At 36.4% G+C, this 22,122-nt stretch overlaps 1 protein-coding gene across 1 annotated transcript; it reads right to left on the reverse strand.

Annotated features, from left to right (window-relative positions):
• Positions 1-7,146: 7,146 nt before the first annotated feature.
• LOC139720732 (cytochrome P450 4V2-like) lies at positions 7,147-21,862 on the reverse strand. Its single transcript, XM_071632088.1, has 11 exons — positions 21,691-21,862; positions 19,564-19,682; positions 16,112-16,197; positions 15,379-15,572; positions 13,766-13,835; positions 13,167-13,293; positions 11,399-11,581; positions 10,164-10,266; positions 8,844-8,978; positions 7,896-8,075; positions 7,147-7,310 (listed from the first exon to the last, which is right to left on the reverse strand). The coding sequence occupies exons 1-11, from the start codon at positions 21,860-21,862 to the stop codon at positions 7,147-7,149; spliced, it is 1,533 nt and encodes a 510-aa protein (XP_071488189.1).
• Positions 21,863-22,122: the final 260 nt, after the last annotated feature.

A 22,122-nucleotide genomic window follows, 5' to 3' on the forward strand; every position in this document is an offset into this window, starting at 1 on the left:
AAATGTACTGTGTAATATAGTAACACCGGGAAATTAAAGATGTAATATAAAAGTAACACATATAAGTGAAATACGTCTTGAAGTGACTTGATTATGGCATTGAAATTAAATGAAAAAAAAGGAGTCATCATTGATTCTGTTTCTCTTGGTCTGCACTTCATAATTATCATAATTATCAGGTACCGTCGGGAAAACACTCGCACATACATACATTACGATGATCTTGCTAAGACAATAAGATATGAAATTGCTATGCATCATTACGAAAAACGTGAACTGAGATCATAAAAATATCACTAAAAAAAACATTAAATATTTCTGAGACTCTTTTTTTAATGAGGATGAAAGTAATTGTAATCATTAATGTAATCAATATGGTATGAAGTATAAAGCAGGACTGATCCTTCCAGGAAAAACCTATTTATTACAATGGCAGTTGGTCAATTTTTCATAAATCCTAAAAATTCTCTACGAAAAGTAGGTTCCACTTTGCCCTTTAACCAGTGTCACACTAGGAGCACTTTTATATGTGCACATTTACATATTTAAACCAGTGTAATAATGGGAGCACCGTTAAAGGTGCACTTGCGCGTCTTTCTGGTTCGAACAACGCATGCTGCAAGGTACAAGGTTGCACCCGTAAAGGTGTTCCCAGTGTGACACTGGGAAAGGTGCAAAGTTGTTATTTTATGTTATCTTATTTCATTTTATTTTATTTCATTTCATTTCATTTATTGGTTTCCTCCATTATCATGCACGTACGTGTACATGTTACATGTGTGCACACATGTTGGTACCATACACATCCACACGCATTTATGTATGTATATATATATATATATATATATATATATATATATATATATAAATGGGTACAAAAAGATGTTATTATTATTATTTTTTTTTTGCCATGGGTACAAAATTTGCGCCAGCATATGCCAGTATTTTTATGGCCGTACTCGAGGAAGAATTCCTCTCGAAAGAAACTCTAAAACCTAGCATGTTCGTCCGCTATATTGACGACATTTTTCTCATTTGGCCCCATACTGACGAACAGCTGTCGGAGTTCCACTCCAAACTCAACATGGTTCACCCCGACATCAAATTTACTATGGACAGCTCTAGGTCAGAAGTACACTTTCTTGATGTGACTATCCGCAAAGAAGGAGGGAAGCTGAACACGTCTGTTTACCACAAACCTACAGACAGACAGACGTATCTTAAGTACAACAGCTTCCATCCTAATCATATTAAGAGGTCAATTGTGTACAGTCAAATGCTCCGCTACAGACGAATCATTTCTGATCACAAGGAATTTCTGGATGCGTCTTTGAAGCTGGGGCAAAAATTCGTTGCAGCGGGGTACCCGTTAGACATTGTGCAAGCAGGTAGGGACCGCGCGATAGCAAAAAGACGCTCATCCTTACTACATCATGATAATCTCAAACCCAAAGACTCACACACACGCAAAGTCTTTGTAACAACATATCATCCCACATCACAACAGTTCATGAAGGAAGTGAGGAAAGAATGGCCTACTCTCAAACAAGTCCAATCGGTAGCTCCCGAGTTAACAGCATATCCCCTACATGCACAACGACAGCCACGCAACCTGAAAAGTTTGCTTACACGATCTCGAGTCAACAGAACAATCAATCCTACTGGAAATCATAAATGTGGAAACAAACGATGTCAAATATGCGCTCACCTAATCACAGATACAGATATCAAACTTGGCTCCGGCCACACCCTCCATCCGACGTCAGGGGACTGCAACAGCAAGAATGTAGTATACAGCCTTACATGCAAGCAATGTCCCCTGGCTGTCTACATCGGAGAAACAACAAACTTCATACAACGATTCAACAATCACAAAAGCACAATAATTAGAAGTCAAACACAACATCCAGTCACACAACACTTCAACAAAACAAATCATACACTAACAGATTTGCAATGTTGCATTTTATACAAGGACATGGAAGCATTTGAAGAAAGACACGTGAAAGAACTAAAAACAATCATCCGCACACGGAGCTACCAGGGACAGGGCATGAACGTAGATCTATCATGGCTCACGAACTACACTTTTTACAAGTAGGTGCGCCGCTTACTGTTGTATGTTCTTCCGTTTACCCCGCTGCAATAGATCTTATCATTATATTGCTTGAGTGATATAATGCTGACGCTCCTTTTAACCATTTCTTGGAACCAGTCTTTTTTCCACTCCGAGACGTATTGTGGCGTATCTATTTAATCAAAAGAAGAAAAATATGATTTTTCACGTATTTCATATTCATGCTATAGTCTCAGATTAGTTAAAGACTATCTACTCAACAGACTTTGGAAGTTAATGTATGTGTACGCTGAAGTTTGAAAGGAATAGTAAACTGCTTGCACATATTTTGCATAACCATCAGTGTGACGATTCAGTTTGATTTTAAAAAATCGAATGTTTATATTCATCATGATAATTTCAGATTATGTAAAGATTATCTATACACTAGAATTAAAGTTAATTTATGTGTATGTTGAATTTTGAAAGAAATAATGCACTGCTTTTACATTACCACCGCAGCTGCGTATTCAGAGGAATAAAGCGCGCATCCTTGGTAACACGGTTGCAATATATTGTTATGGCTTAATTTTGTTATTGTTCTCTCAGTATCAACACTTGAGAAAGGGCGGCGAGACGCTCGAAAATTTGTGTGAAGAAATAAACCGTTGGTGAATACAGCATGAACTTTGTTGCAGCTTTGTTACTTATCTTTTTATCTTGCCAACACGTGGACTACCTTATCAACATATATATATATATATATATATATATATATATATATATATACTATATATATATATGTATATATACTATATATATATATACTATATATATATATATATATATATATATATGATAAGCATCAATATTTTTCTTTCCGCGTATTCTCTTTTTCCTGCTTGTGTTATTTACATACAATAATTTGAAACGAGATATGTTTGCATACCAATCGTTGAAATCATTTATATGATTACCAAAAAAGAACATTTTTCTTTCTAATAGAGTGTACTATAAACAATGGCATCGAGATAATATTTTTGTTCCCTATCAGAACAAATATAGCTTCACAGTATACACTTGTCTAAATGCAGTAATAATGTATCAAAATGGAATGCAGACACCTATGCTATTGTATCACTGAATAACATAAGGTGAGGCATATAATTGATATAATGATGGCAACACTTGTCTAAATGCAGTAATAATGTATTAAAATGGAATGCAGACACCTATGCTATTGTATCACTGAATAACATAAGGTGAGGCATAAAATTGATATAATGATGGCAACACTTGTCTAAATGCAGTAATAATGTATTAAAATGGAATGCAGACACAAAACACTAGACAGAATGGGCAAAAAAAGAACTTAGAATAATACAAGCGCTATTCCTCACCATTTCCAGTTTTAGTTTTACTAATAACTAGAAAATCGGCTGTCGAACAAACAAAATCAATTTGTTTCCTTCGTAATATGCACATTGGGAGATAACTATGATTCTTGATATAATCCCATAACTCTGCGATTGGTTACAATTGAGACATTATTTCAATTCTGTGTTGAATATCTTTGTGTGTCGATTTTTTTTTCATTTTTTAGACTACATTTTCCCCTTGAAGCCATTGTTAGTAACTTATTACATCAGGAATAACTTGTTCCTAAGGACAGATGAGATGCGAAAATCATTTACAATAACTTTATGTCAAAAAAGAAAGGAAATATAGTCAATATTTTTTACAGCTCACTGGAAGACCTTAAGGAAGAGAGATCGCCACCTCTGTTAATTTGAAGATGTACTTGCATATAACTTAATATCACTGATTAGTTGTGACTATAAATGTCATACTCTCTTATCAACAAAGGCCAATTATCTGTTTTTACTCGTTCTATTAAAGCAAACATGGTTAGACGTATGATATAATACATATGATTGAAAATACACAATAAACATTTTCCGTGACGCTCAGAGCGCTTGCAATAAACATAATATCAGAGATTATTCATGACAAGCATAAAATGAGTCGATACAGTGTTCAAGAGAAGCATCGAGTAACACTCTTTAAGACATTCATGCAATGATCACAATTTCACTGAAACACACATAGGGAAAATTTCGTTGTCAGGGTAGTAACATACAACAAATATTTCGTTGTTAACATTTCTCAAATCGACAAGTCTCACCCTTATAAAAACCTTCGCTTTTCTTTACACCAAATGATAGAAAACGTTAATTGAATGTTAAACATCTTCTGAACGATGTTATATGTAACCGACTGATTTCAGTCAAGGAGAATTGACCACTTATAAGAGGATTACAGATATAAGTGAAACAAAATGTAACCTTTACGAGAAGACCACCAGATAACCTCAAAACTTTAAAAAAATCAGACATCCTCCCGATATACCTGTAGGAAGGGGAAATAAAATACTGATCAATAATTCACCTTCACCATCTCTGCTGATATACATAGTCAATCATAAAATTTAAGATGTATAGTAAAACGGCTTACATTACTGGTATTCATGCATCGTAAGACATGCATTTTTGTGATAACTTACAATTCTGTCCCAGCTTTGAAGTTAACTGGATATTCGGAAATCTTTTCGAAAGTACTTTCGTAAGTAGCTAGAAACCAATGCTAACTATTCCAGTATTTCGACAACATTTCATCCAGAACTCATATCATGCTGAGTTGGAACAGCATTCAAATAAAAGCAATCTACTTTTTGTTTTAAGATTTGCTAGTCATGACAAGTTAAGAACGGTAAAGATATTTTCACATTGTTTCTAGTAAACTGGCAGGATCATACTGATCTATAAAAGAACTCTGTGTGTGTCTATTTCTCGGTCATCGCTCAATATACGTGTACCACGCACGTTCACCCTGTATCACCCCTAAATGTAATATCAACGCTAAATGTAATATCGACCCTAAATGTAATACTCCTTAACCCTTAATGTCATAACCCTAAATGTAATACATTTTAACGCTAAATGTAATAATCGAGTCAACCCTATAAAATGTAATACATTCTAACCCTAAATGTAATACGTGTCAACCCTAAATGTAATAACAACCCTACATGTAATACATGTCAACCCTAAATGTAATATCGACCCTAAATGAATTACATCTTAACCCTAAATGTAATATCGACCCTAAATGTAATGCACCTTAACCCTAAATGTATTAACAACCCTAAATGTAATACATTTCAACCCTAAATGTAATAACAACCCTAATGTAATAAATTGTAATGCTAAATGTAATCACGACACTAAATTTAATACACCTCATTAGAGTGTAACGAACGCAGAATATCGGGCAAGAGGTCAGGGGGTAGGGGATATGACGAAACTTTTTTTAGCAGTCAAGAGCAGCAATGATTACTTAGATTTGTTTTTGTTGTTTACCTGGGTACAAATCACACAGTCTTGTTAATTCCTTTGTTTGCTGCAAAGTTGATAAGGTCCATGATACTTAGTCATTAAATCTATTACCTTTATCATACAATTACACAAACATTTTGTATTCCAATCTTCATTCAGTGTTCATGATTGTTTACAGTTTTGTTGAAAAAAAGTGGGCAAAAATTCTTTGCAAGGAAATTCGGAATATGAATAACATTCAAATTCATGAAATTCTTCCGTCGAAATGTTTTCATTGCAAGTGATTGACAAATTGCCCTACATCGACATAAATAAGCACTGAATTTATCAGTGTTTTAGTAGTAGCCATGATAAAAAAATCATGGGCGTACATACTCGAGCAGGATTCGAACCTACGACCTCCTGATCACCGAATAGGCGTCATCTCCACTAGACCACCGAGCTTTCGCCCGACATCAAGTTTTTGTTCTAATCCTTATAGCATGCAGCGGGTACTGCTTTGTAATTTAAATTCATAAAATTCTTCCGTCGAGATGTTTTCATTGCAACTGATTGACAAATTGCCCTACATCGACGGTGATCAGGAAGGAAGTTGTAGGTTCAAATCCTGCTCGAGTATGTACGCCCATGATTTTTTATCATGGCTACTACTAAAACACTGATCAATTCAGTGCTTATTTACGTCGATGTATATATTGTAGGGCAATTTGTCAATCAGTTGCAATGAGTAACATTGCAAGAAAAAACACATATGCCTACTGATGAAACGAGGTGATAGAGCGAGTAAATTAAGAAAATTAAAAGATTACAGGTGTAGAAAGATTTCGCAAAATTTTGATGAACCATCATTATCTATATAGTGTTTCAATGACGAAATATATATATGTCACACACTGACAAGGCAGCAAATCACTGTCCGAAATATCAGCCTCATGACATTGTTCACTACTCCTGAGTTCTGGCAATCATTACCACGTAGTGACACGAAACTGGGGCATTTTGTCGTTGGGAGGGTACACGAAATATTATTTTTTGGGTTTTTTCTTGCAATATTATTAATATTCAGAATTTCCTTGCAAAGAATATTTGCCCATATTTTTGCTTTTTCAACAAAACTGTAAACAATCATGAACACTGAATGAAGATTGGTATACAAAATGTTTGTGTGATTGTATAATAAAGGTAATAGATTTAAAGACTATGTCACATGGACCTGATTAACTTTGGAGCAAACAAAAGAATTAATATGACTGTGTGATTTTTACCTGGGTAAACGACAAAAACAAATCTAAGCCACTATTGCTGCTCTTGACTGCCTGCTATAGAAAGTTGCGTCATATCTCCTTATACCCCCCGACCTTTTGCCCGATATTCTGCGTTGGATGCACTCTCTATAAAGAGGTTTATTAAATGTAAGGTCGTAATGACATTAAACGTTAAAATGTATTACATTTATTAGGGTTGACATGAATTACATTTAGGACTGTTATTACATTTAACGTTAAAATGTATTACATTTAGGGTTGTTATTACATTTAGCGTTAAGATGTATTACATTTAGTGTCGATATTACATTTAGGGTTGAAATGTATTACATTTAGGGTCGATATTCCATTTTACCGGTAGATCGGTTTGGTTATCGTAAAAAACGCCCTCTTTGAGGTTTCACTTGCTGTGATCACAAGCTACCTTCAGTCATTCCCTTTTGCTCACTTTCATGAGAATTTGGCTTTCTGCTGGGCTGAGGATCAGTTGACCTGCTGGTTTCACTTCTTCCTCCGTCTGCATTGATCGGAATGAGAACCGCCGCAGAAGATTGGCCAGGGTGACTTTTATTTCCATCATGGCAAATTTCTGTCCTGTATAGGATGATCAAACATAATGTTGATGCCGTGTGGTATTCCGACATCTTGAGCATGACTGAGACAAATATGGCTGAATACAAATTGCACGATATAGATGTGATGCCGTGTGGTATTCCGACGATTTGAAAATAAGTGAAACAGCAATGCTTGAGTACTTGTAAGTTGCACGATTTACAATAAATGTCGGCGATATTGGCAGACCGCGCATCGTGTTCACATTCATATCCTCGGCAGTCAGAAATCGGGCATCGACTTCATTTATTTTTACTGCGTGTTGTTTTAGCCTTAAATTCCTATACAATAATGAGACACGTCATTACGGTCCAGATCCGAACATACATCACCATTACCTATTTGAACTGTGAATCGCTTTCTTTCAATTTGGAAGGAATTTGCAGGAAGACGAAATTCATTGCTGAGGGTTCACTAACGATATTCTATATAATCATATTATTCTCGATGAGTTTTTTTTTTCACACGGACTATATGAAATATACTGAAATAAATAGCGTTTTGTGTATCAGACAACAAACTGAAGAAAACAAAGATTATTTGGAATTTAGTAAAATGTATAGCTACCTATGCAGTTTCTTGGTCCAGCTGAAAATGGGACGTAGGCGAAGGGATGTCGCTTGAAAGTGTTGTCCGCAAGAAACCGATCAGGGTCAAACTTATCGGGATCAGGAAATTGTCCGGGGTCGCGATGGAGGGCGTAGATTCCCAAAATGATACTTGTTTCCTTCGGCACGAGCTTGCCATCTGTAAGTTGGAGAAAGATGTCAACATCCACAACTGTAACTGTTTTGCGAGTAGGATGAGTGAGAGCAAATCAAAATGATATACATTCTACGAATTGCGACATCGGCAATATTTCACATAGCATCGTACTTATTTCATTTATTACCATTTAGCGTTTTCGTGGCACATTTTTCCATATTACGGCGCGCCATTTCATTAGCAAATCAAGTGCAATGTCAGGGATATTCTGATTTTGATATTCTGAAATTGTGATCTCGGTCTGTCATATAAATTAATCATCATTAATGGTGTTACTTTTGTAGTTGCGTTCAGAATTGATTACATTTCTTAATTTCTATTTGATGGTACCCGGACAAATTTACATTGTGTATCTGTAGTATTTCTTGATTCCAACTTTTGACACGAACCCTGTTTCACATTAACAAACATTGGTCGGTGGTTCGCGGATCCCCAACGCAATCCCAACACCTATCCTTTGATGCGACTGGCTTCGTCGCTGGTATTTGCAACGATCACAAAATTTAAGAATCGCACGTTGTTGTTTTTTTTTGCTCGAAAAACTTTTCAGTTGAAAAAAGCATATGTAATAAGGAAAGGATTCTTTGTTGGATTAAGAACAGACATTTACGTCATCTATTCTTTGTTGAATTAAGAAAAGATATTTACGTCATTTTAACTGTCACAAACGTTGTGGGTTTTTTTCGGGGATTAGGAGAGGGACAGTACATGCACATGCAATTCATCAAAGCCCTTTCAAATTTTACTCACCAAGGATAATGTCACTGTCAAGGGTTCTGCCAATGACTGGTACCGACGGCAGGACTCGAAGAGTTTCCTTTACTACGCAAGTCAAATACGTAAGCTTTTGCAGGTCATCTGTAGTCACGTGACGGTCTGTGTCCCCTGTAGAAGCATAATATGTAGTCGTCAGTTTGTTGACACACACGCATGTAAACACACATGCACACGAACATACGCACACATACACACTAATCAAGGCACACCCATGTGCGTACTTCATGCTCTGCGCACGGGAAATACATGGCTCGTATTTTCCCATCGCGTGAAAAAAGCAACTGGGCTCTGTTTTATGAAGAGTTATAATTAATTGTATAGTTGATTTCTTTGGTAAGTCTATTGCAGCCCGTGTGGATAGGAAATTTATAATCGATTATATCTTTTGATAAAACGGTCCAAGGTTTGAATCATTAGCTGACTGCTATAAGAAAGTACCAAAGATGTGTGTGTGTGTTTTTTTTTGTTGTTGTATAAAGCATAATATTAAAACGATTAATATTAACAAAAATTACACTGACTATAAATTACACTATTCATTCATGTGACATTATAATATTAAAATGACGACTAGGGGAATAAACATTCATAATTTTCCATCTTAAGATTTGAAATGCTGATAAGGGCGACCTTAACTAAGTCCCGAAATACGCAAAAACGTCAACTATCATATTTACGCAAAGGTTAGAATGACAATTCTTTCCGCGATACCAAAAGTCAGCATTTTCTATTTTATATCGATTAGTCCGATTAGTCTGACGCTTTGACGTAATCTTCGCAAATCAGCGGTCGTCAGCTTACGATCATTGCATAGAATGCACATCTTTAGCAACAGATTAAAATTCGATTGCGTTACGTTAATCATTGTTTACTAGTTGATTAATATCCTTATGTCGCTTATTCGCACAATATTGAGAAAGCATTTTTTTTCTTTTTATGTGATCACATGTGATCGCATTTTTCTGGTTGCTGAAGCAATCAAGTGACAACTGCGTTATACTGAGTCCACCTTTGTTCCCCCGTCTTTTGGCTGTTTGTGCAACAGATCAGATCACATGGATTTTTACCCTCATGCTCTTCGCGGGGATCTACGAAATTTCTTTAGACATTCACTTTTTGTTTATATAGATGCCGACTCTTGATTCTTTGTGTTATCCCGAATACAGAGGGTTTTGCATGAAGTGACTTCCCTATATACAGCACAACCTTGTCTTGGCTGAACTCAATGGACATACAGACTGGGAACCTGGTAGCTCTGACGGAGATCATGCGTTGACAAAACTAAAATCGTACCTAGGACTGAGACAACTTCCTCGTGTAGACGCTCCTGAACATCTGGATGAAGACCCAATAGGTAAAGGCTCCAGGAGATAGCTGCAGCGGTCGTATCGTGGCCCTGTATTACAGATGCAATGGATCGTATCCATTTATTCAGATATGATTTGTAGGTATCTCGCAAAGTATGATGTATATCGTTGTATTAGGTATTCATCCATATCAGATTTATCTCCGTTTTGTTGGGGATTCTGGTGTCTCCGTTTCACCACAATCGTACTCATATGCCGTTCTATTTCTAGATTAGTTCTATCACCATCATGCTTTTTTGTAATCATTATACCTACCTCTGATTTGAATAGAAAAATTATAACAGAATTTAAAGCAAAAAGATGTTTTCTCTTTGTGTTTGGCGTTCATTCATAGACTCTGGTGATTTTATTCATATTAAAGGTATTGTTTACCATGGGGATCAGGGGTTTAGAAAATGTTTGAGTTATCACATTTGATGCATAATGTGTGGGTAAGTTGCATCACAAAACATTCTTCCATAGGAATATTTTGCTATAAAGCTTCAAATATCAGGAGATGTCACTATTTTTCTCAATAAACCATACTGTAGACGTTTCATTCCAGAAACAATATCATAACCATTTTTTTAACATTTTGTATATTCAACAATACTTCACATTATACTGATTATTATTTTTACATTGGATCTTTCCATTCCTAATAAACTCACGTGTTACATCATAGAACTATTTTGAAGCACTAAAGCTTAGTTTTCGTTCCATCTGCAAATGGTAAATAATGCCTTTAAGAATTTTAGGTACAGAAAACTCCGTCAGCCATGAAGCATAATCTGATCGTAACTGTATCAAACCAGGCGACATATTTTTAGGGATGGTCGAAAAAAACAATCACTGTGAGAGACCAGGAGCACATATTGACGAACGCACATCGGGGGAGGGGGGGGGGGGCATTTCTTTAAGCGTTTCGTCAGATTTTTTTCTGACAGTTTAAACTGAAATTCTTGTATCTGGTTGGCTGAGAGCAAATTTGGCCAAAAAAAAAAAAAAATCCAACAAAAGACTTGATGAAATGCCCCCAGATACAACAACGGGATGAAGGCAGAGACAAATTACGATCCTGTCAACGTAATCCCTCGATATTGTTGAAAAGTCGATGGGGATCTATTGGTCATTGAAACACACTTGAGTTTGTCGGTGAGAAAACTCTTCTTCTCTTCACACCTCGAACATGAAGGTATCCACTTCTTCCTGGATGTCTGCCAGAGTAAAGCTGGGGTCCTCTCTGTGCATCTGGATAAGGAGATCCAAGAAAGCCACTCTCTTTCGTTTCCCTGCTATAGCGCCATCGTCACTGCTGTGGATGTCGGCATGCTTATTTGGTTCACGTAGTCTTTGTTGAATCATCTAACGGTACAACCGTACAAGGAAAAAATTCATCATGAGTTCACATAACACACACACACACACACACACACATATATATATATATATATATATATATATATATATATATATGTAATATGTTATATGTTATAATACAACTCTATGTATATGAATGGTTGTGGTATATTAGTATTATTTACCTCATTATACGATAGCCAGAAGATGACGCGTGGCTGTTGTACTGTATTATATAGCCACTTACGTCTTGCAATGCTGCCACATGCTGTATTATCGTCGACAACATAAAAATGTCTAGTTTGATATTATTACAGTCGTCTGTCGCACAACACATAAGATGAGGATACTGAATTGGTGTTTTTTGTTATATACCCTCAATTAATAACACGAGTTTGATATGAAATGTATTCAATAATATGCAATTGATTATGTTTATAATTATTGGAATATGTTATATACAGCTGTAATTACGGATTGATTGATTACACAGTCATTATAGACTCACGCCAGTTAGATGTATATTAGTATATATATATATATATATATATATATATATATATATGAATAGGCCTATATATTTATTAGTCTAGCCATACGAGTGAGTCATTTTTGTATCGTTACAGCCCTGATGAAGGTCCGTTTGGGACCGAAAGCTCGGCGGCAATAAACAGGCACGTTGACCCTAGCTACGTCCACCTTGCTCTTCTTTTCACACTATATATGTAATATATATACATAAGTCTACTACTACATAAATTGCGTGTAAAATACAATATAATACGTAAAGGGTTCACTTATTTGTTTAGTCATTCAAATGTATTGACATCCTTTTTATAATAAGTAAAATTTCCGTGTTTGAGGATAGCAAGATAACACGAATTATTATTATCATCTTATCATCTACATTCCTAGCGCAAAACACCGCTAATATAGACATATTGTGTGGGATTCATTACCGGATTACACGGTTTTCATGCTGCCTTTTCTTTGTTTTGTTCCGGGTTTTTTTATAGGCCAAAATAAGGAAGCTGTTATCACTGACATACAAAAATAAGTGATTGATTTGAACGTCTAAACCCGATTATGCGTTCGTTCCGTTTGTTTGTTTGTTAAACCAAACAAAGCCCCCCCCCCCCCCCACTGAACAAAAGTAATACTGCTTTTCAAAGTCAGAATCCCAGCAAAGTGCATATTGCATCAGTACATTTTGCACTGACAGCACAAATTTCATTCAAAACTACACAAAGTGGGAAATTATGGCATAGTGACATTTGTTTCCTGAATCCTCTCTACCCAAAGGTGGGCTATGTGTTTTGGAGCTATACTATCTCTAAAAGCAATTGTTAAGATAATCTCTCCCTATCAAACAAGGTTTGTAACGAAGATATTTATACGCACTGTATCATATATTTCTATTTGTTTTCAACTTGACTTTGTTAGTCATACTTTGTTACTGTTGCTGACATTTATTTTAGAGCAAATGCAGAAAAGCATCTGCAAACAAACAAGCAAGTATATGTATATATATATATATATATATATATATATATATATATATATGATATCAACAACTTGATTGATTGCTTACCGATTTGGTAAAACCGTGAAGAACTTCAAGGTATTTCTTCTGTCGAGAACCGGCTTCGGTCCGGCTGAATATTTCGTCCATCCACAGATGTGGGTGTTTACCTCTGAAGACGGCCAATGCAGCCATGCTGGGTTCGTAGATAGTTTATGCATGATTGTAAAATGGATGGTTGGATAAATGAATAAATAAATAAACAGAAAAAAGATAAATACATAAAAAGTAAATTCAAAAATGCAATCATTCCGCTGTTAACATGGCCCATATATCCTGTTACAAAATATGGATCAGTAAAAGAACACAGCAATGAACTCATCCCCTTTCTTTTTTTTTCTCGTTCCTTTCTATCGAACGCATCCCTTTTCCATTCTTATTCAAGAAATGCAAAAACATTTGCGCAATTAGTTTGCATGACTGTAGCTTCCATTTGGAACATAGATATTACACTTCTGCGCTCGATACTAATAGATACTTGGTGATTTGAAGAATTCTTGATGTTATGAGTCCCTATCTTAAAACATAAAACAAAAAGAAACATAACCGTTCATTTACATTCTTACCATACCGGTTGTACGAATGATACAGGAGGGGTGTTTAATTACCCTTTCACTGCACGCACGTATTCGCTGTCACCTTCACCTTGAGCGTTGGTGTGTTTCCCCATAGCGGTGTCTGTGTGAGGAAGAGCAGCTAATTTGGTAACAGAGCTATACATTCTTTCTCTTTCTTCCTCACTTCCCCTCCCTCCCTCGCCCTCTCCCTCTCTCACAAGAATGCTTACTATAGTGCACTTAGTAGGGTAACAACCATGATAAGTTTAAGAATTCTTCAAGACGGCCAACAGATCTTTGATATTTCAAACCCTCAAGGTTTTAAGTGTTGAATCAGCCATATTCGGATCTAACACTCTCAAACTATTAAAGGCAAAACCATCAATCAACTTTCAATTTTTCACCGTTTGTATATACGGAAACAAATTATCAAATTATCAAATTTCTCAAAACCGGATGCAGGAGCCTGTTCACCCAGATTTGGATTCAGAAACCTCGAAATAGAGTAAAGTCAACCATTCATTCTCAATTTTTTTCCATACACTCATATCAAAATTTCATTTTTGGGATTCAGCTCCCTCAAAATATGATAGAAACAGTCACTTTCTTTCCCATTTGTTATCATTTATTAGGAAATGTCTCTCTAAAACAGGTAGAGTGAAAATCTTCACACTTGAAGTGAATAACAGAAAAGAGTGAGTTTCAAGTGAAATTGGAGTGAATTTTGACTGTATTCCTTTCCACTAATTTTGGAATGACCTCAGGGATCACTCGAAGTTTTGGAGTTAAATATAGAGAGAGTTTTGGGTCGTGAGATCAAGGGTCATGTGAAAACGTTAAAATTTCACTTTTTTGTCCATATCTCGCAAACGGTTCAAGGTATCTTCATGAAACTTAGTACTGTAGTAAATAATGCATGTACTGACTGGCAGTGATTATCTAGGAAATTTTTGGGTCAGGGGTTCAACTCCTCAAAATTTAACAATTTCCCCCATATTTATGCAATGAATGCAGGATTTTTTTTTCTTGAAACTAGATATACACATGTATTACCCCATAGAGATTCTCTATTCAAAGAAGTTTCTCGCCAAACGATCAAAAGTCGAAAGGTTAAAGATCAAATGAAATTACTGAATTTCACTTCTTCCACCATATCTCGAAAGTGACTAAAGGTATCATCATGAAACTTAGCACATATTTATGCATGTTCCATACCTGACAGTGATTCTCTTGGGAATTTTAGGGTCATAACGTCAAGGGTCAAAGGCCCGGTTAAAATGCTAATATTTTGATATGTAATATTGAAATTACACTTACTCTCCATACCTTGAAAATTATTCAATGCATAAACTTGTAAAAGAGTCAAAAGTCAAGTAAGAATCCTCACATCTCCAAATACCTGCACTCTTAGACAATTACAGCCATTCATCCGATTAACCTAATTCAAGGAAAGTAAACATTCAACACATTTGTCACAAACCTGTCATTTTAATATTTTGCCAACTATGTGAAACTGTCATCACACATGTCAAGACATTGTGCTATAGACCTACATGTATTAGGAGAACCATGCATTATGGCGGAGGCATACCAGTCGCATAGTGACATTTCTAGTTTTGTTTTGGAGTGGAAGGTGATGTTCCATTCTGCAGCACGGAAATTACCGCATATGATGTCGAGAGTGCAGTGTGTCACAAGCGGTAGTATATTGACAGGCCCATGTTGGTCCTTAACAGCGTCCAACTTCTCAGCCAAGATGTTGCTCTGCTCGTTGAAAACACCCACGAAGTTTTGGAGGATGGAGAAGTGGAAGGTTGGCGTCAGCATCTTGCGGCGTTGGAACCACTTCTTGCCGTAACTGGGGATTGGCATTGCAAACAACGGGATTTTACGGAAAATTACATACGTGCGACATTATTGAAAAGGAAGAGTGTGTCTCCTCCACAGATACCATTTGCAAATGAAGTGACCTTGCCTCTTACACAAGGTTTTACAGTTCACTATGTTTATGTTCATTGTAATACAGTACTACCACAGATGATTAGTGATAATAGTATGCACACGATCTTTAAAATACAATAGATAAAGAAAAGAATCAACCGAATATGTACTCAAGAGAAAAAAAAAGTCATTTCCTCGTGGGTGACCATAGTTAAGCTCTGAAAGAAGTTAGGAAACTGTATAAACGAAGAGTATTGTGGCATAGTTATAATACTTATAAAACAAAACTTCCTCAGTGTAATTCAACACGGAGTGTATATCCATGGACGAAATATTCTTTGCACCAACATGAAAGGGACATGCCAATAAAGGGTTTAATCCCCGATCCCTCCCCTCCCCTTGCTCTTCTAATGTTGCGCAAAAAAAGAGAAGAAAACATTGTCACTACAAATATACCTGAGCAAGAGCCCAAGACCAAGCCATGGTTTGGTGAAGAAATAGGCGAACGATTTCTTGGTGTTCCGACTGCTGTTTAGTAGAGCCTGTTGTCATGAAAGCCTCTTAGATTAGTCTGATACTTTTAGGACATAAAAGCGCTCAAAATTGTACCAGATAGCAATAAGAAAGCAAATGTAATCACACTGAAAATAAGGTAAAGGTTTAAATGTTAAACGGGCTGTAAATATTCATGTCTTTTTTTGCCATCTATTATCATTATACAATACGTGAAATTTCACACACACACACACACACACACACACACATTCTAACCGACACAGACAAACATACACACATATATAAGATTGCACCAGATAGCTGCTTGCAATAAGAGAGCAAATGTAATCACACTGACAATAAGGTAAAGGTTTAACCTGTTAAACGGGCTGTAAATATTCATGTCTTTTTTGCCATCGATCATATTATCATACAATACGTGAAATTTCACACACACACACGCACACATTCTAACTGACACAGACAAACATACACACAAGATATGCATATAATTACCTCCGCCAAGGGAGGAGGTTATGTTTTCGTTACCGTTGGTTTGTTCATTAGTTCGTTCGTTCGTTAGTTAGTCTTCTTCTTCTTCTGATTAAGTCTGCCTCCTTCAATAGACTGAAGATTCTTGCAGACTGGTGCTATTTACATTATAATACAATTTATTTACAGATATTTACAAGCACATAGTAAATATGACGAAAATAACTAGCCACTGTGATCAACCGTTAGACGGTTTCGAAATGATCCTACAGATGGCGCTGAAACAATTTCTGACGACAGGGAATTCCAGTTCCTTACAGTTCTTGGGAAGAACGAATGGCGATGCGATTCAGTTCTCGAATATGGTACCTGATAGGAGTGTGGTTGCGAGGCTCTCGTCAACTGAGTAGCCTGTTTGATAATATAGTCCTGTGCTGAAAGAGGTGCAAGATTATTGTGTATTTTGTACATCATAATTAGCCTGTCATTTTCTCTGCGCTGTTCCAGAGTGGTCCAATTAAGTTCTTGTAGCATTTTGGTGACACTAGAGGTGTTATGATAGCGATTTAAAGTGAATCGCGCAGCTCTTCTCTGGACCATTTCCACTTGGTGGATTAGGTTCTTGGTAGATGGATCCCAAACTGTGGAAGCATACTCAACAATTGGTCGAACCAACGTTTTGTAAGCTGTGGCTTTAACATCAGAAGATTTTATGCGAAGATTGCGTCTTAGAAATGCAAGCACGTTATTTGCTTTATTGACAGTATTGTTGATGTGTTGGGTCCACTTCAAATCAGAAGTGATGGTTACACCCAAGTACTTCACGTATTCAACAGATTCAAGAGGGGCGTTATTTAGATGATACACGTGTTGCACCTTTCTTCTTTTCCTGGATATTGTCAAAACCTTACACTTATCTGTGTTCAAATCCATCATCCATTTTTTCGCCCAGTCATCAATTTTGATTAAGTCCTCTTGAAGATTTTGCGTATGATGTTGATTGTCGATGGTCATGTAGGAAATTGCATCATCGGCAAAAAGGCGAACCTTTGACACGAGACCATCAGGCAAGTCATTGATGTAAAGCAGTTTGTCCGTGTGCAAAATAACTCAAAAAGTAGTGAACGGATTGGGATGAAACTTGCAGGAAAGATTGAGAATGACACAAGTAACAAACGATTAACTTTTGGTAATGATCCGAGAATTTTGGGGGAATTTATGAAGGATTTTTGATGTTTTGGCAGGTAGGGTCAATGAACTTGGGAGTTCAGGCTGCGCGTATTTGAGGTTTGCCTGCGCGCACTAAAGTGCGTGCTCTAGTTTCTGCTGGGGTGAGGCGCGCCGTGCAGTTGAAGGCTTATGACGTAACAAAGGCTTCTATATTTGGAAATCTGGCGACTTTAAGCACCGATGTTGTGTGATATCTGATGGAAGAACAAGATCAGTGTAGTGGTGGAAATAATCCTCATGCTTGGCGGAGGTCTGCGCTCTCGGAGTGCTTTTCTAGTTGATATATTCAATTTGTCATTACTTTCAGTCTAAAAAAAGTTGAAGCAAAATACAAAGCATGCATTAGATAAATTTCCTTTATCATTTTGTAAGAAAAACAAGGATCATATATGATAAAATATATATGCAATTACGCAGAAAAACCAAGAATAATTATGCACACCTAGCAGGGTTAACAAAAACAAAAAAGTATAGTGCACTATTGTATAACAGTACCAAAATAGTGGTCCATCGAAAAGGAAAGCTTGTAAAACGCAGATCATTTTAATACGTATGTCAATGTCATCCAGAATTAATTCATGCACAATATTGCATGCCATGTAAAGGATATCATCATTAGTAATAAACAGCAAACAGGAAATACTGAGTGTTACAACCTAGCATACAGACACTAATGCATACAGAGACACACACACATAAAAACGCATATAAATAATAATTATATGCATATAATGTACCTTCATACGTGTATGTATATGCAGGGCTCGATGTGACATCAACTTTTCTTTTTGATGGCAGCCGCTTCCTGTCACTAACACATTAACCCTCAGCATGCCATATTAATTCCCTGTCCATAGATTTGTGTGTGATATTCGTGCACATTTTACTCATTGGCACATAAAGGGTTAAACTTTTTTTGTTGTTTATAAAATCTGAAATTTTGGTGGCCCGAAATAAAAGCATAAGTAACAATACATTTTGAATCTTAGTTGCCCGATCAGGCCATCAAAAGATGAATTTGGTGCCCCGGTAGCAATTCTTATTGGCCTCAGGCCACCGGGTCAGCTCTTATCTCGAACCCTGACACTGGGAGCACATTTTATGGGCGTAACTTTGCATCTTTCAGACCAGACCTCTAAAGGTGTTCCCACGGTGACACTGGTAAAATTTGAACTTATTTTTCTGGGGTGCATAATGTATAAAAAAAAACCATACATGTCACATTAAGTCAGGGTAATATCAAAACTCATCTCCTCCCCCCACCCCATTTCCTGCATGAGCATTCGTCTTTGTTTCTGCATTCTGCATGTGTATGATGTAACGTGTTTCATGGTGGACATTGATAATGTTTGTAAAATGAAATGTATTTCAGGGTTTTGTTTCCTTCTCGTTTGTTTCATTATTGATTTGTCAGACAATATTCCGTGTCTTGTTCATTCTAAATACTCTACAGCAATACTCACTGATATATACAAATTGCTTCATTGTTATTTCATTTTATGTATGTATTTGTGATAGATGTTGTGTTTTGCTGTTGTTTGCATACCTCTGCCGAAGTCATCTCTATAACGGTATCAAAGCGTTTTTACTGCTTACAAAGCGATGATAATACTAGCAGATAAATGACATCATTAAATACCATTCTATTCGCAACACTAACGGAAATTGCACAGGTTCATTGGAATACTTACCTCCACGTGTTTGGCTCCGTAGATGGTCAGAGATGGCCTTGGTCCCAACCACCATCTCACAATTCCGCCTGATCTTTCTCGATATTCATCAAGAACGCCATTAATGTACAGGAAATGTTCTATCAAGAAGATGAAGCAAATCATCTACAAAATCTGTACATACATGTGTTTACATGTTCAAGCGTATAATAGAAATATGATATTATGTATTCGATAGATGAATATCTTTATATACACTTACGTGTTTGTATACTTCCTTTGATTTTATTCTTGTAAATGTAAAGTACAACGGGCATGGAAATTGTACGTACAATACACAGGGGTCCGTTTCAATAATCGGGCACCGCTTTATCGGGTATTCCGCTTTTAATAATTGACTTACAAACTAAACAAACTGTTCCGATGCGTGTTATGATGATTACCAGATGTTTAAACGGGTAGAAACTTTCCAAGCTAACCCCATTTATTCTTACTGTATCCCGCAGAAAGTCCTGAAAATTGGTATTTAATACAGTAAGGGTTTGCGTTTTAGTGTTAAATGTGCAGTGTACAGTCGATTAGCCGTATACCGGTACAAATACAGTTGACACAACAATGCATGCCTTGTAAAAACAATTACACCAGCGCAACATTTACAGTGACACACTTATCTCTAAAAGTGCATATACCCTACTCTGAGAAGAGGTGCTAGACTCTAACGTTTTTTGTTTTGTTTTGTTTTTTTTTTTTGTTTTTTCAGCATGTTTGTGGAAAAGTACACATAAGATGGTAGTAATTTGCGGGTATATGCGAAGCACAGAGTCTAGAATACGCACTTGTGTGACTGATGAGGGCTTGAGTGACACGTTGCTGGGACTACCTGCAAAATTTCGCTTGACACACTAACTCTTGCACATTGATTAAAGAGAAAAATATAAGAGCGTGGGAGAATAAAGAAATAAATCTTTTCGTCAAGGCATACGTCCACGTCTCCGATGTATAAAACTTACAACCAAATGAAAAATCGAATTGGGGGAAAGAAAACGTCTTCTCAACTTCTCTGCACCACAATACAAGTGGCATACAGTAATAATTAATTTTTATTCCTTGTGATTTGCAACATCATGTCCATTCAACTTGCCCGAAGATATTGTACATTCATTATTGGCGAGTCTGCACTCGTGTTAACAGGGTCTCAGCATTGATACCTATTATTCTTATGTATCTATTATGTATTATCATAATCATTATCATATTATTATTGTTATCATCATCATTATTATTATTACTATTATCATTATTATTACTATCATTATTTGCAGTTGGTCATCAACAAGGAACGAATTCATAAGGAATGCTGGTAATACAGTTGGGTTTGTATGCTGTTGTACGATTTAAAACCATTGCGAAAGAAATTGGAGTTGTGGCGAAGGCGACTGTTCAATCGTAGACCGTGCACTCTATTTGGTACAGATAGGTGCATGATTATCATGTGTTAGATGTGACGTAAATGAAACATGCTTTCAGGCTAGTCGGGTACTCCGATTAATAGGGTAAGAAATGCTCATTCAACACTGCTCAATTATTAACGCTGAACTAACCAACACCTTACAATATTACCAGCTTATGAAAGAAAACTTATTTACAGAGTTGCAAATTGGACACACGAACTTTAAATCTGCCACCACACTACATCATATGCCTTAAGTGAATACTAGTTATGATTTGAAAAAAAAATAAGACCACGTGATAATATGCCATGGTGTTATACAATATATTGGATAATATTTTCGGATACACAAGACAACCAAAAGAAATGTATCCAAAACAGAATGATAAAACATTTAGCGCTATAGCACTCACCAAAAACGAACAAAGAAACAAACAGACAAGGTAAGCGACCAATATTTTTTTTTTCATGCGTACAGAAATAGGATTCAGACAACGTGCGCGCAATAGAATTGGTCAGGAAAAACAAAATCAAAAGGTAAGTTGAATTGCACACTAAAAAAAAATGACTCTATCCATCTTCACTGTACATGTATTTACCATTTCAGAACGAAAATAACATCAATTTAAAAAAAACCACACACACATTAATCATTGCCATTAACTTTAACGCTGAAATTTCACTGGACGGTGACTGACCTCTTGGATCATTACGGAACTTGTGAAGATTGCCGACAATCGGGAGTGCAGGGGGCCCATGGAACTTGCTGATAAGAACAAATATGCGGATACACCTTGCCAAGTAGTACATCATGATTGATGTCACGGCAAAGATGATCGCTGTGGTCCCCAGTCCAAAATTAATCGCCATGGTTACTTTTGCATAAATTAAAAGAAGACTAAAGTGAAATACCTGTACAGGTTATACACAGAAGTAGTACTAGCAGTAGTTACGTATATTAGAAATTGTTATTAAAAGAACAATTCATAGCAACTGCCAACCTTGCATAATGAAACCATAACAGGACTCATTGCGGATACATCAGGAAGAGCAATGATATATGTATGCGGTGATAAAGACTCCTACACGTCATAAAGAACTCACGAGTGGTTGTTACACCAATATCGATA

This window comes from Diadema antillarum, unplaced genomic scaffold, assembly GCF_040938485.1.
Source record: "Diadema antillarum isolate AM-2024a unplaced genomic scaffold, OU_Dant_1.0 scf00000132, whole genome shotgun sequence".
Lineage (NCBI taxonomy): Eukaryota > Metazoa > Echinodermata > Echinoidea > Diadematoida > Diadematidae > Diadema > Diadema antillarum.

Bases quoted from the DNA above. Each gene is read 5' to 3' on its own strand.
- LOC139720732 (XM_071632088.1), bottom strand. From the start codon at position 21,862: ATGGCGATTAATTTTGGACTGGGGACCACAGCGATCATCTTTGCCGTG. The intron at 13,836-15,378 runs GTAATTTCCGTG...TTCCTCACACAG, and splicing joins CACTCTCGACATCATATGCG to ACACCGCTATGGGGAAACAC. The intron at 8,076-8,843 runs GTGAGTAAAATT...TCCAACTTACAG, and splicing joins TGACAGTGACATTATCCTTG to ATGGCAAGCTCGTGCCGAAG.